This window comes from Aotus nancymaae, unplaced genomic scaffold, assembly GCF_030222135.1.
Source record: "Aotus nancymaae isolate 86718 unplaced genomic scaffold, 86718_ANA_hifiasm-v0.15.2.pri h1tg000046l, whole genome shotgun sequence".
Lineage (NCBI taxonomy): Eukaryota > Metazoa > Chordata > Mammalia > Primates > Aotidae > Aotus > Aotus nancymaae.
The window spans coordinates 21289366-21305657 of record NW_026988460.1 but is presented as its reverse complement, the minus strand read 5'-3'; the positions used below and the strand labels follow the sequence as shown (position 1 = coordinate 21305657).

Here is a 16292-nt window from a genome sequence, read left to right as displayed (position 1 = left end):
TAATCTCAGCTACTTGGGAGGCTGAGGCAAGCAGGAGAATCGCTTGAACCTGGAAGGTGGAGGTTGCAGTGAGCTGAGATAGCACACTGCACTCCAGCCTGGGTGGCAGAGAGACTGTCTCAAAAAAAAAAAAAAAAAAAACCAAAGCATTTGGTGAATGAATGAATGCATGAGCAATGGTGAAGTTTAAATGAGCCTTCAGGACAGCAACTGCTATTTCCAGAAGATGGAAGACATTGAGTACTTGCCCCAAGAAAGGAATAAGGCAGGCATGACATTTCTGTTCTCTGAAGACTGCTTATAACAAACATGTCTATATCAAGCACAAATTCAAGTGCTTTACAAATACTAACCCGCTTAATCCTCATGACAGCTAAAAGGTAGGTACTATCAGTACCCTGATTTTACAGATAAGGAAATGGAAACTCAGAGACATGAAGTCATTTTCCAAGGTCATTTGGAGTTGGCTTTGAAATCAGGCAGTGTGACTGCAGAACCAGTGTTCTTAACCACTGTGCTGTGTTGCATTAGGGCCAGCCCTGGGGATAAGGTGTGTATCCCATTTGTGTCCCAATCCCTGCATATCGACCCCACAGACAGTGTGTGGTCTTCAGCCCACTGTCCGTCAACAAAGAAATGATGAAGTGGCAAAGGTCTAGAGATGAGGTCCTGCAATGAGGAAGCAGATGAGGGCTCTTCGGGATAAGAACAGAGTAAAAAGATTAAGGCTTTTCAAGGGCCATAAAATAACCAAGGAGATGGACTTTAAATATTTACTTACTAAATTCAAATAGGAAACTGACCTGGTTAACTTTTACAAAGGGAACCATTCAAACCTGAGAGGTGAGTTTGCAACATTAGTATTTTTACAAGGTTCTTCCCTGCACGTGATCTCATTTTGCCTTGATGACCACACTGGGACATGGGCATAATTGTGCTCATTTGAATGAAACAAGGACACCAGAGCTCAGAGAGATTAGGTGGTGTACCCAACGCCACAGAACCATCCATCAGCAAAACTGGGCCTGGGTCCCAGACCAGATGATGGCCAGGCTCAGCCCTCTCATGCTGGTTCAGTGTTACTTCCCAAGCAGGTCTCGTAGAATCACAGCTGCTCAGAGGAAGTCAATTCCTGGAGCTAATTACGCTGAGCACCAGCACAAAGCGAAAATGTAATTAGTTTCAAAGGAGCTTTGCACAGATTCTGGAGTGACAGCCTAATATTGCAATAGTAAGATTCAGGAACATGTCTAACTTTTGATGTACTTGTTCATTCAACAAATTGACTCCTAGCTACGATGTGCCTACCCTGTGTAAGGACAACTGAGGTTGAAGATAAATTCCTTCCTTTATTGTCCATTCTATATACAGCATTGAGGATCATCCAAAAGAAAACAAAAATACCAGAGAAATGGCATTAAGTAGAAGGAAAGGCTGGAAAAATTTGATTGAGGGGGGATTTTAAATATTAGGGTTAGGAATTTGGTTTTATCCTGTAGGAAAAGGAAGTCCAATGAAGGTTTTTCGTTGGTTTTTACAGTGAGGTCTTGTGTGGTATTCTAGACTGGAATGCAGTGGCATGATCACGGCTCACTGCAGCCTACAGATCCTAAGAGAGTTCAAGCTCGTGCCATCCTCCTGCCTCAGGCTCCTGAGTAGCTGGGACTACAGGTGTACACCACCACATCTGGCTAAGTATTGTTTTAAAAATTGTAAAGATAGGGTCTTGCTGTATTGGCCTCCCATTAGGGCTTTTAAGCAAGGGAATGACCTAAGCATCCTCCTCCTCCCCACAGTAAAAACAATAGCTACCGGCCAGGCACAGTGGCTCATGCCTGTAACCCTTGCATTTTGGGAGGCTGAAGCAGGCGGATCACCTGAGGTCAGGAGTTCGAGACCAGCATGGCCAACATGGTGAAACCTCATCTCTACTACAAATAGAAAAATTAGCCAGGTGTGGTGGTGGGCACCTCTAATCCCAGCTACTCGCGAGGCTGAGGCAGGAGAATCGCTTGAACCTGGGAGATGAAGGTTGTAGTGAGCCAAGACTACACCATTGCACTCCAGCCTGGGTGACAGAGTGAGACTCTGTATTTAAAAAAAACAGGAAGAAGAAGAATAGCTACTGTTTGCAGAGCTCCTACTGAGGCTTTTAACCCCCGCACCCACCCTATGAGGTCAGAAATAATGTGAAGCCCACTTAACAGATGAAAAGCGTGAGGCAAAGAGGTAACAGAGCAACTAAGCAGAGCTTGGATGTGAAGCCACATCAATCTGAATTCAGTGTACTCTAACCCTGAACGCTGCAGGATCTTTGCTTTTAAACAAAACCTGGGCAGCACATGGGGACAGAGGTTTGGGAGGCACCCACATTTACTTCAGTGGCTTAAGATATAAGAAAGGCTGAATTTAAGGAAAGAGAAAGGAGAACCAGAGAAGCAGGGAGAGAAACAGTGGCTGCATCAGGCAATGCCAAGAAAACCACACCAGTGGGAATTTTAAGAAGCAAAGGAGGGGACAATGGTGCAGAAAGTTACCTAGAGGCCAGACAGGATGGGGATAGAAAAGGAACGGCAGAATCTGCCAAACTGAGAGGGCGTCCAGGACGTCACAGCATTTTCAGAGGAGTGGTGGGGGTGGGTGCCAGATTGCCGTGGGCTGAGGAATGTGTGGGAGGTGAAGACAGGGCTGGCAGCCTGTCAACTTACTCTTTCAAGAAATATGATAGTGCAGGGGGGAGGGGAAGGGGAAGATGGTGGAAGGAAGGGCTTTCTGGGGAGATGGAAGTGGGGAGAGACTTGAGCAGTTGTGAGCCAGAATGAAAGGAGAAGCTGAAGGCAGGAGTTTGAAGGATACAAAGAAAGGAGCCCGTCCCTGAGAGAGCTCCAGAGGGAGCTCCGAGGGACAGATGGAGAGCAGAGTTGGTGGGGGCTCACATGGCTGGACTTCTCCAGGCCTGTGCAATGGAAGAGGTGGAACTGTTCATCTCTGTGGCCCCCAGCAGCTTTAATCGTCTTTCCTTCTTCCTTCCTTCCTTCCTATCTAGCCACAAATATTTATTGAGCACATACTATGCGCAAAGTCTTGTGCTAGGTTCTGTGACTATTATAATGAACGGGACAGTATATCTCATCCTTACGATTAAGTCAGGAGACAAATATTATACAAGATGGACAAATGTGTGTATGTCTGCACATTATGTGATAATACTAACAATGGCTAATGTTCATTGGGCACTTGTAATGTACCAAAAACTTTATAAGCATTTTCTCAATAACCTTTCACCTAAAAATCCACCTCCTACATTAAAACTTTGCAGAACAGGAAACTGAGGCACAGAGAGATCAGATGACTGGCCAAAGTCACACAACTTAGATTCACCTGTTTCCAGACGCAAGCACTTAACCCCCACACGGTCCTGACTCACTACGCTGAGCCGCAGACGCCAGTATGAACAAGACCTGCAAGGCGTCTAGGGCTGGGAAAAAGCCACGAGTCCATTTACTCCCCTTTCCTCAAGGTATGGTCCCCGGACCAGTTACTCCCCTTTCCTCAAGGTATGGTCCCCGGACCAGACATATCAGCATCGCTGGGGAGCTCGTCAGACTTGCAGGCTCTTCAGTCTACTCCGACCTACTAGACCGTGATGTGCAGTTTAAACAAGACCCACAGGTGCCTGGTGTGTAAGTTCAGGTTAGAGATGTCTGGTCTGGAGCCCATTCCTCTCATTAGAGATGTGAAACGGAGGCCCAAGCGTCTGAAGGTTATGGACCGTGGTAGAACTTTGGGGTTTGGTGAGTGGAGCCGGCCTAGGCCTGACTGGGCGCTTTGACGCTTGTCCCAGCAGGCCAGTGGCGAGGGCTGCGGGAAGGACGGGCGCTGCAGGGGCTCGGCGCGCGCAAGGTGCTCGCGGGCTCCCGGGCCCAGCCGGGCTGGCGTGGCGTGGGAGTCCTGCGGGCCCGGCCGCTGCGCCGCGTCCCAGTCCCGGTCTCCGCGCGGCCCGGCCCGGTCCCTCAGCTCCACCCCCTGCCTCCCCCTCCCGCCCGCTCGCGCCTCCTGAAAAGCCAGCCCGCCCGGGGCGGCGGCGCAGAGCCGGGCGGGCGCACGAGGCAGCTAGCGCGGCCATGACGGCGGAGAAGGCGCTGCCCCTGGGCAATGGGAAGGCTGCCGAGGAGACGCGGGAGTCCGAGGCGCCGGGTGGCGGCGGCGGCAGCGGGGGCGCGGCGGCCGCGCGCGACCCGCGCGACAAGCGCGACAAGGCGGTCCACGAGCGCGGCCACTGGAACAACAAGGTGGAGTTCGTGCTGAGCGTAGCCGGGGAGATCATTGGGCTGGGCAACGTGTGGCGCTTCCCCTACCTGTGCTACAAGAACGGAGGAGGTGAGGCGACAGGCGACGGGGAGGAGAAGGGGAGGGGGCGCCACCCGCCCGGTGGGGGCGGGGAGCCAGGGGCGAGCACGAGACCCCCTCCCGCGCCTGCGTGGAGCGGAACCGAAGCGGAGAACCTCGACTCCAGGCACCTGGCGCGTGAGCTCACCCCAGAGCGCGGCCCGCCTGAGCCCGTGCGCACGCGCGCGTGCCAGTTCGCACCTGAGGGGTTCCACCTGCCAGCGCAGGGACTTGCCCGCGTTCTGTCCCCAGCATGGGGTGCAGACCGAGGCCGGGGAGCCCTTGCTTTGGGTACCCACCCTGGTTTTTCGGGCAGGAGACAGTTGGCCCCTTTGAGCCTCAGCATTCCTAACTGGGAAAACGGCCTGTGGGGAAGGGACTCCTGATGATCAAAGTGGTCTCAGCTTTTGCGCGCTTACTGAAGTGCCGGGCACCTTTGACCTATATCATCTCATCTCATCCTCACCGTTACTTTCGTAAGCAGGGGTATACCCATTTTGCAGATGAGGAAGCTGAGGGTCAGAGAAGTCTCAACCAAAAATAAAGATGGGATTCTGACGTCAAAGGCCTTGTTTTAAACGGGGACTGGACTCACAACAGGGAGAACTTTTAGGTGAGGCATTGCTCTGTGCTTTCCTGCTTAGTCTTTCATCTGTTCTTAAGCCCATTTCTAGGGCCAGTATTTGAGGCTCCTCTGGTGGAAGAATTGGCAACAAGCAGTTTGTTTTACCGGTGTGAGAGTCACCCACGACAAACAGCAGCAACACTGATTTAATGTTGATCCTCTGCCGTAGAGACGTAGAAGGGGAGAGGGAAAGGATGGTGATGAGAGTCTTTTCCAGCGACAGCCTCTCAAAGTCAGTATGGCAAAAAATGCAGCAGTGAATCCATAACTCTCCCAGCTCAGGGAAGGGGATCCTGCCTTCAGGACCCCCTCCTGTCATATTAGCAGGACAGCTGGGCAGGTCCATGGCAAGGGATCTTGTAAAACCTTCTTTGGTGGCCCAGTTTCTCCAAGAAAGAGTCTGTATCTGTGTATTCCCTCCTCTCTCTGCTGTATCCCTCCCCCTCCAGCAAATTCCCAAACACCAGTGAAGGTGGCTCAGAAGTTGGCTGGCAGGGACCACGCTGTGAGTCTGTGCAAAGCAGGACTTCCTGTGCGAGCAGCTGCCGGGAGAGCGAGAAGGGTACTGCTTGGCCCTGGCCCTTTCTTTGGGGACATTCATCCTGAAGGCACAGGCTGCTCCAAGCCTGCTCTACACTGGCAATGAAGTGGCCGCCGGTGTTGTTGGCTTGGCAAGGGAGAGAGAGGGAGTAGACTTGGAGACCCCCAACGTGCCCTGTGCTCTCAGCTGTGAATCCCGCCTCTCTTTGCAGATTCAGTGTTTGTAAGCTGCCTCCACTTGGAAACCTGTGGAAACCTAGGGTAGTCCCCAGGCACAAATCGTTTTAACATCTTAAAAAAAAAAAACGCAACAGAAAGCATTTCTAAAAGCAGAAAACAGGGTAAATTGAGTTAATTACAAATTCTGTCACGAATTTTTTTTTAAAGAAAGGTTGTGGTGAGTAAAGTTTTTAAAATGAGTCATTGTTTTGTTTTTTTTTTCCTCCTCTGACTTGCCAAGAGTTTCCATGGGATACAGAGATCTCTTGGTTTGATTGAGTTCATTATCCTAAGGGTTAGTAGCTTTGTGAATACACAGGTCAAAAGGCTTTCCAAAAGTGTCATTCGTTAGATTCTAGAAGGTTCACAGGTAAATAACAGCATGTTAGCGGACCTGCTGCAGCTGTTTTAATTACCTCGCTTTAGATTCAGTAAACAGATCCACTTATCTCTTTTCCCACACTTTTTGCTTTCTAATGCAGTTGGGATATCTGCTTCTCAACTGTTTACCTTTTTAAAAAAGCATCCACACTGCCTTATAGATCACAACAATAGTTTAAAGTATTTCTTTCCCAATATGAAACTTTAAATTGGCTGCTTGCCCAGAAAAGCTAAGACCCTTTCAAACCCTGATAGATATGGTCGTGCTATCAGGATTGATCAAAATTGTTGCTATTAATCCTTGCAGTCAAGGAGACTTCATTTAGCAAAAAGCACTTTCAGTTAAAGCCTTCATTTGTGAGATCAGATGGTGGCAAATAGCATGTGTTTTCATTCTTTGTTATTAGACAGGAGGGATAGAATGAGGGATTTGGAAAAATCCCCATTCTGGGTGTAATAGCTCATGTTCGCCTCAGTCACTTAATTTGTTTCACAGAAAGGCCTAGGCAAGGGCTATTGTGTTTCAAGATAGGAACACTAATGCTTAGGGTGGTCTTTTCCTGGACTGATTCAAAGCCAGCCTTTGCTAGATAGATTCTTGTCTCAAACTCCTTGCAAGTTGACACCACACCTGGGCCTCATGTGTAGGGGTACTTAATTATTTGAGGCTTGATATTGTTCATTGTATAATTTCCTGAGAACGCTTTTCTTTATGAGAAGAATTGTTTGCCAGTCACTTCCAAAGTAAATAAGAGGAAGGGATGCCCCTCACCTGGTCTGTTGAGGTCACTTTAGAATGAAAAAGAAGAGTGCAACATTCAGGGAGGGAATGAATTTGACCCATGCTAGAGGATGAAATGTAAATTTAAAAAAAAAATGAGCAAATGAAACACCTTGTTTTACATTATCATCGTAGCTGCATTATAATTCTATGAGAGAAGCAGTGTGATTATTAAAGACTGAAGCTCCATTTTGCAGATGGAGAAGTTGAGGCTTGGAGATATGAGGTAGACTTATACAAACCTAGCCCTGTTTTTGACTCTGGTCCTCATAATGGGAACTTGAACTCCAGTTCAAGGAACATTGTATCTGGGCTATAGTCAATGTTTATTAAGGGGTTCTTGCACCAAGTATGAAATGGCAGGGACAGTTTTCATCTCATTCCTTTGCATCCTTACAGGGGCGTTCCTGATTCCCTATGTGGTGTTTTTTATTTGCTGTGGAATTCCTGTTTTTTTCCTGGAGACAGCTCTGGGGCAGTTCACAAGTGAAGGTGGCATTACATGTTGGAGGAAAGTTTGCCCTTTATTTGAAGGTATGTGTTGAGTTAATGAGAAAATAAAATTTTGCCCAGGGAATGTCAACTGCAAAGGCAGATTGATTTGGAAAGACAGACTCAAATTGCTTCCTTTCTTTTGTCATGAATTTCAGGCATTGGCTATGCAACGCAAGTGATTGAGGCCCATCTGAATGTGTACTACATCATCATCCTGGCATGGGCCATTTTTTACCTGAGCAACTGCTTCACTACTGAGCTACCCTGGGCTACCTGTGGGCATGAGTGGAACACAGGTATGGCCCCACGGAGGTCTCTCTGCTGGTCCTGCTGGGTGACCTGGGATTAGGATGTGTTCATGCCCTCCAGGCCAGTCCTGCTCCCTGGCCTCTCGTCGTGAGTCCAGTTTTCTAGGGTGGTCTTGCTGAAACCAGGGTCAGCTCTGCACCTGTTCTGGTACATTCTATGAGTTGCAGCCCTAAAGCCTGAGCTGAGCATTGGCCCAGGAACTGGCATGTTAGGAGAATGGAGATGTTCTGTCCTCTCTTTGTCCAATGCAGAGACTGAACCCTTTGAGGGTAGGATGGGGGTGTGAGGAAGAAGCGCTAGACTTAGACTCGGGGGAGGGAGTAGGGCTCTAATACCAGTCTTGCCTCTAGTGTCAAGTTTTCCTCTGTAAAATGGGTTAGAACAGATCAAGGGCTGGAGACAGAGGACTTACAGGCCAACCAGCCTTTAGATCAGTGAATGGCAAACTTTAAAAATGGAGTTGGTTGCCAAAATTTAAAAATTGGAAGACCTTCACATGAAAAATTCAGATTTCCAGCCTCTTTTAAAAACTTAAAAGATCTCATGACACCACACCCACCTTCCTGCTTGACAGCAGTGGCTCCAGCCAATAGGTGGCTATTGCCTTCAATGACACATCTGTCCCTAAGTTACCACAAACCCCACCCAGCTCACTTTATTCATTTACTTTACTGATTCAACCCAGCTGACATTTGAATTCAGCGCCCCCATCCCCACCGCTGCTGGAATGGATAATCTTTTAGATTATTTTTGATTCTGATGTACTGTTTGTTTTTCCATATCTTCTCCTATTAGCATTGAGTTTTATAATCCAAGGAGGGCATATCCCTGCCAATCCCTTTCTAAGCTGGCTATGCTTGCAGCAGATATCACTAATCGATTGTAGCACTCTTTCCTTCTCAATCTAGTCTTAGCCTTAGAACCCTTCTCCAGTAGTGCTCCAGATAGCTGCTACCTTTTTAACTGGAATTGGCATATACAATTTAATCTATTTACCATCCATATGATAACCTGTGGTTAGGTTGTGTCTGGAAGTGGCCAGCCATCCTGAGGGCTGAGATCCAGTAAGATTGGGTAGGATGTTGGTGACCAGCAGAAGGAACAGCAGGTGCTAGACCTAGCAGATCCTGCAATCTGGTTTCTAGTCCTATGTGATACCTTACTCTGCCCTACTCCCCCAACCCCTGGTGGTTGCATTTTGTGGAGCATTTGCTGTTTCTCTCTTTAGGGCCCTAGTTTTTAACCTTTCTTTGCCCAGGGAACTCACAGGGATGTTTATCAAACCAAAATTCAAGGACATTTTCTTAGAGGCTTGTGAGTCCTCTAGGATAATTTAATTTTGTATACTTATTTTGAGAATGCTTTAAAAATATGCGTATGTTCTGGATGATCTGAGCAAACACCTTTTAACTGAGGACAGTCAGGAGATTCCAGGGGCTGATTCTATGCATGTTTATAATTTAAGATGCATTCATGGCAAATAGAATGATGGTGGCCAAGGGAAAAAGAACAGAGATATTTCACTCATAAATAGAGCATTGGTACTCAGTGAAATCCAGTTGAGAATGCAACACACCATGGGAATGAAGGTTTTACAGAAGTGTAACCAGAGGAAAATGGTGGAATCAAATCTCAAATAGCGCATGGAGGAATAAACCACCTGATCTCAACAGATTCTGCTTCTTACATGTCAGTTTCATTTTTCTGTTGGGAAAGCAATATAATTTTACCAAATGGCATTATCCTACACATCCACTTTCTGTTATCACTTTAAATTATGTCGGTTCTGTAGTTTAGTCGACATTTTATTTATAAATTTAATTTGTCTTTTATCATTGAATGAATACTATAATCACAGACTTTATAATTCATTGTTTATTTGTACATGGCTAAATATTTTAATAAAAATGACTGGTCAACTTGGGTGTCCGAGAAATTTTTTAACTCTAGGAAGAAAAAAAAAAATGAGAAAGATCCTATTTTAGGGAATCCAATAAAAGCCAAGGTCTCCTGTCTCCAGGAAAATACACAGGACACATTCAGAAATCTTATTTACAATGTCAGGTTTCCAGGCTCCTCTCAAGGCTGACTGAGGACCCCCCACACCACCTCCTTTCAGAACCTAGTTAGCACTTGCCAAGAGGAGCAAGAAGCAGGCAGACGATGGGGATTTTCCCCAATGGACTGCAAACTGGCTTGCAATCCCATTTCTCTAAAGGCATATGAATACTTGCAGTGTGTGAAACATCACATATAGGAGGTGATGCCTGACCGCAGAGATTACAGATGTGGTTTGGAGCATTCGTACGTATGTGAGATGGAAGACATGCAAGAGTGAAGCCAGCCAGGCACCTGCTACTTACTGGCCATGGTGCGGGGTGCAGGGGCCTCAGGTGAATGGATGTTACAGGAGGCCTTGCCCTCAGGGGCTCACGATCTGGTGCTCCAGGTATCTCTAAACAGAGGGACATGGGTCCCATGATGATGGACTTTTCTGGGCAATACCATGGCAAAGTAGAGGAGCCCTGGCTGGAGTTTATTCTCAGTTCTATCCCCAACTGGCCAGTGACTTTATAGAGGAGGAAGAGGGTACAGGTGGGGGTCCCTTGACTATTTCTGAACCTGAGATTCTTTCTCCTTAAAATAAAGGGAACTGGAGAAGGTGATTCCTTGGAGGGCCTTTGAATTCTTACTTTCTTAGATTTCAGGGGAGGGAGATTGGGGATAGGCCTCCTGGAGGAGGGGTTAAGGCCCAGGGGCACTGGACCTTGAAGGATGAACAAACACTAGGTTGCTTTTACTTGAGATTAAATCTCCCTGGGACATCAAATTTCGTGAAATGAGTAGAGGTATTCAGTAAGTCCTTTCTGATTGAATCGAGTGAGGGAATGATGAAGAAGCCAGGGATTCTTGACACATGTAGGCTCATACCATTTCCTCCATTCATCACATCTTGATGAGACAGTTGTGGCATCAGCCCCTTTTTACATAAAGAAAAACTGAGTCTTAGCTGCATTACTGCCCCAAGGTCACCATATACAACCCATTCCTTTAGTCCCTCTATTCCACTAGGGCCCTTCAGCCAGACAGATAAATGCTACTGGCGGGCCTTAGGCAGGGAAGTAGGAAAAAGAAAAGAACATTTGGGAACAAGAGTAGAGGAGAGTTTGATAGGGAGTGTTGGGTGGGAATGGGAGAGAGAAGGCCCCCTGCTCCATAAACCTTTCCTCCTGTTCTAATCAGTCCAAGCCTCTTAACTGTTTGTAAAGTATTGATTTTCCCCAATGCCCTTTGAGGCATATTTACTTGGAGCAGCTAGATGAAAACGCCTAGTTGCACATCAGCTCTGAATGTTTTTCAGGATTCGGCTTTCATGGAGGTTAATTTTCTTGTATTTCTTGTCTTGTTTTCACTGTAGAGAATTGTGTGGAGTTCCAGAAACTGAATGTGAGCAACTACAGCCATGTGTCTCTGCAGAATGCCACCTCCCCCGTCATGGAGTTTTGGGAGTAAGTGGAGAAGAACTTGTCTCCCTTGGCCTGTGGGGGCTCTGTCCTAGTTCTGCTCAGTTGGTCTTGCCCTGATTCCTGAAAAAAGCCTGATCCTTCTTCAAGCCTGGCACTTCCTGGCTTCTGTGGGCATTCGATGGCTTTGGAAGCAAGAGTGCAGATCTTCAGAGGTTTCCCAAAGGGGCAGCTGAGAGAAGTGTTTTCTTGTTCTTTAATAACATGTCAGCATGCATAGTTGCTTATTAGGGCAGGAAGTGCTTGGTGAAGGGATAGACAGTTTAAAAATTCATTTTGAGCAAAAGAGATATAGCCTGTTTGCAATAAGCTAAGTCAAGAGTGTATTTAGCCTGGAAAGCATAAGTCTCTAGGAGAAACAGGTTAGCTTTCTTTCAGTTGCTAAAGGGTCATAAGGAAAGGAAGGAGATCAACTTTAATGGATAAAGATTATGAAGAGGCAGATTTCAAATGTGCTTAGGGAAGAACTTGGTCTCACAGCATAGCATTGTCCGCAAGTACTTCAGAAGGTTGTGAGCACCCATCCCTGGAAGTGTTTGACCAGTATAGGGTTGCCAATCATTGCTGGGGGTGTGTCTGAATCCACTGAAATTGTAAGCAGTAGTTGTGTGGGATGGGCATTTTCCCAGAAATTGGCATAGTTTTATCAGAGTTCTAAAGGATCTGAGACCCTTATAGGGCTGCTGAGTGTGATTGTGTACATTGCACACTGAACAACCCAAGGGGCGATCATTTACATTATGAAATACACATTCCAGAATTGTGTGGTGCACGACCTGTATAACCATACCCAGTGGCCCTGACTTGCAAGTTTGCTATAGAGGTAGAAGGATCTCTTGCCCCAGGTATTGGAGAGAAGTTTCCTGTATAGATCAAAGGCTGGATTAAATGCTTTCTGAAGCTTTGCAATCTGAAAAGACCTGCCTTCATTGAAGAAGCCTCCCTTACCTGATGATAATTAATAGTAGTATATGTGTGTGGGGGGCAGTGATTTTTATTTTCCCAGATACCATCCATCTTCTGCCCTCTCTAGAGATCATTATGCTGAATTTAGATTTACCACTCTCATATACATCTTTATATTTGTTCTACATACATATATGTGCCCCAAATAGCACCTAGGTCTTTCTTCCATATTTTAAAATTTTATGTTGCTGGTATCCATTACTTACATTTTTTATAACAACTTTATATCTTTGCTTAATATTGGTTCTTAGATGTATCCATATTGGTACATGTAGGTTTGCTTCTTTCATTTTTCTACTATAGAGTATTTCATTTATCAATGGCCTATATTGTATTTATTCAGGTCCTCTTAATGGGCATTTAGATTGTTGCCCATTTCTCACAATTATTAAGCACACAGAGTGAATGTCTAGTCTGCTTCCTTGAGTGGAATTGCTGGATTGTAGGGTACACATTGTCAGTTTTATCATATAATATAACATTGCTTTTTAAAGAAATTAAATTAATCTAGGCCAGGCATGGTGGTTCATGCCTGTAGTCCCAGCACTTTGGGAGGCTGAGGTAGGCAGATCACCTGAGGTCAGGAGTTTGAGACCAGCCTTGCTAATAGGCCAAAATCCCCTCTCTACTAAAAATACAAAAATTAGCCAGGTGTGATGGTTTACGCCTGTAATCACAGCTACTCAGGAGGTTGAGGCAGGAGAATCACTTGAACCTGGAAGGCAGAGGTTGCAGTGAGCTGAGATTGTGTCACTGGACTCCAGCCTAGGTGACAGAGTGAGACTCTGTCTCAAAAAATAATAATAATCTAATTTACACTCCAAACGAGAATGTGAGAATTTCTATGGTTTCACATTTTGGACAGCACTTGGTCTGTTCAGTTTTTGTTTTGCCAGTGTACTGGGTATGAAACGGTATCTCACTACTTTAAATTCACATTTCTCTAATTACTTGTGAGGTTAAGCACCTTTTCATGTTTTGTTTTGTTTGTCTGTTTTTGCTATTTGATTTCCATACCTGTGAACTTCAGGTTTATATTCTTTTCTATTTGGATTGTTTGTCTTTTCTTATAGATAGAAATTGTTGATACATTCTAGATACTATTATCTTTTCCCACTGTGTGGCTTTCTTATTTATGGTGTACAGAAATTTCCATTTTATGAAGTTGAATTTGTCAGTTTTTCTTTTTGGTTTGCACAGCTGGTGTCTTATTTAAGATATAGTTCCCTAACCCAAAGTTGAAAAAATTTCCATATTTTCTTCTAAGAGTTTTACAGTTTCTTTTTCACATTTAGGAATATAATTCATCTGGAATTTTATGTTTTTAATGTGATATTAGGTAGAAATCCAGGTTTTAAAATATAAATAACCTATTTTCCCAGCAGGACTTACTGATCATTCATTCTTTTCTGATTTGTAATGCCATCTTCTATATATAATTTCCTTTAACCACAAGTCTGTTTTTAGACTCTGTTCTGTTCCGTTGATCTCTTTGTCTATATCTGTGCCCATTCCACACCTATTGTTTTATTGTTAAGTCTTGAGCTTATAAGGCAAGTATCTCACTTTGTTCTTTTCCAAAATTGTTTCAGTATTCTAAATGAATTTCAGAATCGGTTTGTTGAATTAAACAACAACAACAACAATAAAAACAATAACTCTGTGGGAATTTTGATTAAATTGAACTCATAGGTTAATTTGAGAAAATCTGACATCTTTATGATTGAGCCTCTCTGTCCATGAACATAGTATAGCTAGTTCTTCATTTATTTAGGCATTTTAAACTGCCTTACAGAATAGTGCTACTTAAATGTGGTCTGCAGAGTAGCATCATTTAAATCACCTGGTTACCTACCCCAGACCTACTGAATCATAGTCTCAAATAGAGCATCTGTTAGATATGTGCTTGAAAGGAGACTTCTGTGCTTGGTAGGCCTGTGTGGTCTTTCCCAATCCCATTGGACTGCAGTTTCCTGGAACAATGTCAGAGACTTGTATTGGACCTGCACATTTGGGGGTCTGCGAAACATAGTTTCTGTGCTTGTTTAGAAAGTCCATCCTGAAACTCCAGACCAGACAAGGTCTCTGTGTCAGTTACTGTTGTTTTTGCAGCATTCATTCTCTTTGTAACATGTATGGAAAAGCTTAATTAAATCATTAGTGGTATAATGTAATTGTTCATTGTCTGTATTCTCCAGTAGGCAGACATGAAGCAGCACCTTGTCTGGTTTTACTCATCACTGCCAGGCTATGGAAGGCCCTCAATGAATATTAATAGACTAGATGGGTGGATGAGGAAGGCAGACAGTCAGGCAGTATGTTCTAGAAAATACTGTATGAGAAGAGTCAAAGTGGTCTCTGGCAAGAACACATGCTGTCATTAAGCCTCTCACCCAACAGCATTGATTAATTCCAGGACCCCTTTGCAATATCCATATTATCCACTCATTTGGACACTAAGTAGTAGGCAAGGGCAGTTTGTCTGCCTCCTTGTCAGTATGGACCATTCTGCCAGCTACTTGGTTACTCAAGATGAAAGTTCATGGGAAAATGAACCCATGGTTCTAGTTTTATATTCAGGTTGCATCTCTGTCTGTGTCATCCATGCAACGTTGAATCCTGTATCCTAAGAGTACTCAAATACTAGTGGGACACACACCCCTTCATACAATTATGCTTTTGTCAGACACTTCTAATTCCTCTCTCCCCCTAGCTGAGATTGGAATATAGAGATCGTGTGAAATGTAGATTATGTTAGATGTTCATATCATCTTATGAAAAGCTTTTGAGCCACATAAGTTTGAGAAGGGATGAAAGCTGTGTCCTTCTGTGAGAAAGTGAGAATATCCATTTACCTTTGTTGAACTCAAATTCCCAAACTTATTTTTCTGTGGAATAAATTAGAATCCCTTCCCTTCCTCCGCCTCTGCCCCAGTGTACTCCACCCACTGAATGCTAGCATTCCACTAAATGCAGTCTGGGAAACACTTTGCTAGGAATCAGTTCTTCCTTAAATTCAGCCAGGAGTTGACTTCTGGAGCTTTGATAGAGCATACGTAATTCCTTTTCTGTGTGACGGCACTCTTTAAGTATTGCATCAAGTTTCCTCAAACACATTTGTTCACCTCTCTTTGTTGTTTCCTTGTGTGGCTGGTTTTGTGAGCTCCTGTTGTCCTTTTCACACCGCCTCTAACTCCAGGGACCTCAGTCAGGGCCACATTGCTTGGTCAAAGTAGACTGCCTAGGCTGTCTGCTATTATAGTTCATTCATTTGACAAACGTCTGAGCTTCTGGTGCACATGAGAAAGACACAGTGTCTTATTTAGGGGAAGCAAAGGTGGAAGATGAGGTTCTAGTCTCTAGAAGCAGAGGTGAGACAAGCCCACAGATTACCTTAAAATCATTGACACTGTACTATTTCTCTGCCTGTGACTGGCCATGGTTTTGCCTTGGCCATGGGCACCTGTCCTGTCCACCACCCATCTTGAAGTTTCATTTCCCTTTTGAGATGTAATTAAAATTACTGGCTTAGCCCACGAGAGAAGCTCAGGCCCTAGATCAGTCCTGGATTCTGAGTCTTGTGGGGGTCCTATAGGGCCAGGGCAGCTTGTCTTCCTAATGTCAGACTTCAAAATTAGGCCATCCTCGTTTCCCTTAGTAACCCATTATGCATCTGGCATCCGTGCATTTATCTAAATGTGTCTGCAGTTCTAAATTTTGAGCCTGTACCCTCTGGTGGGATTGAATGCTGTTAAGTGCCTAAGCAATATTATGATATCAGATGGACATTGATTCAACTTCACTTCCCTTTCTCAAGCCCCCAAGTCCCATTTGTCCAGGGTTTGGGGAGCAACTCCATTCTTGCTATGTATACAATCAAAATTGTTTTTCGCAAAGCGTCCATTCAACAAGCACGTGTTGAGCACATATTGTGTGCTAGGCCCAAATTAAGCTCTAAGGGTATTCAGTTCTATTTATTCAGAAGGATAAGGCCCTGTTTTTCTGGTTTATCTTCAGTGGAGGAGTTTTGTTCTTAGTGTTTATTTTTGAGTCACATGGATGT

The 16292-nt window shown here is 44.9% G+C and overlaps 1 protein-coding gene across 1 annotated transcript in view; it reads left to right on the top strand.

The window, feature by feature from the left end:
* The first annotated feature begins 4086 nt into the window (after positions 1-4086).
* The window catches only part of SLC6A11 (solute carrier family 6 member 11), a 127725-nt gene continuing 115519 nt past the window's right edge, over positions 4087-16292 (top strand). The window contains exons 1-4 of the mRNA XM_021675473.2: positions 4087-4380; positions 7335-7469; positions 7586-7726; positions 11158-11248. Of these exons, the coding sequence (XP_021531148.2) occupies positions 4125-4380; positions 7335-7469; positions 7586-7726; positions 11158-11248 (623 nt within the window). The 5' untranslated portion in view covers positions 4087-4124. The remainder of the gene's footprint in view (positions 4381-7334; positions 7470-7585; positions 7727-11157; positions 11249-16292) is intronic.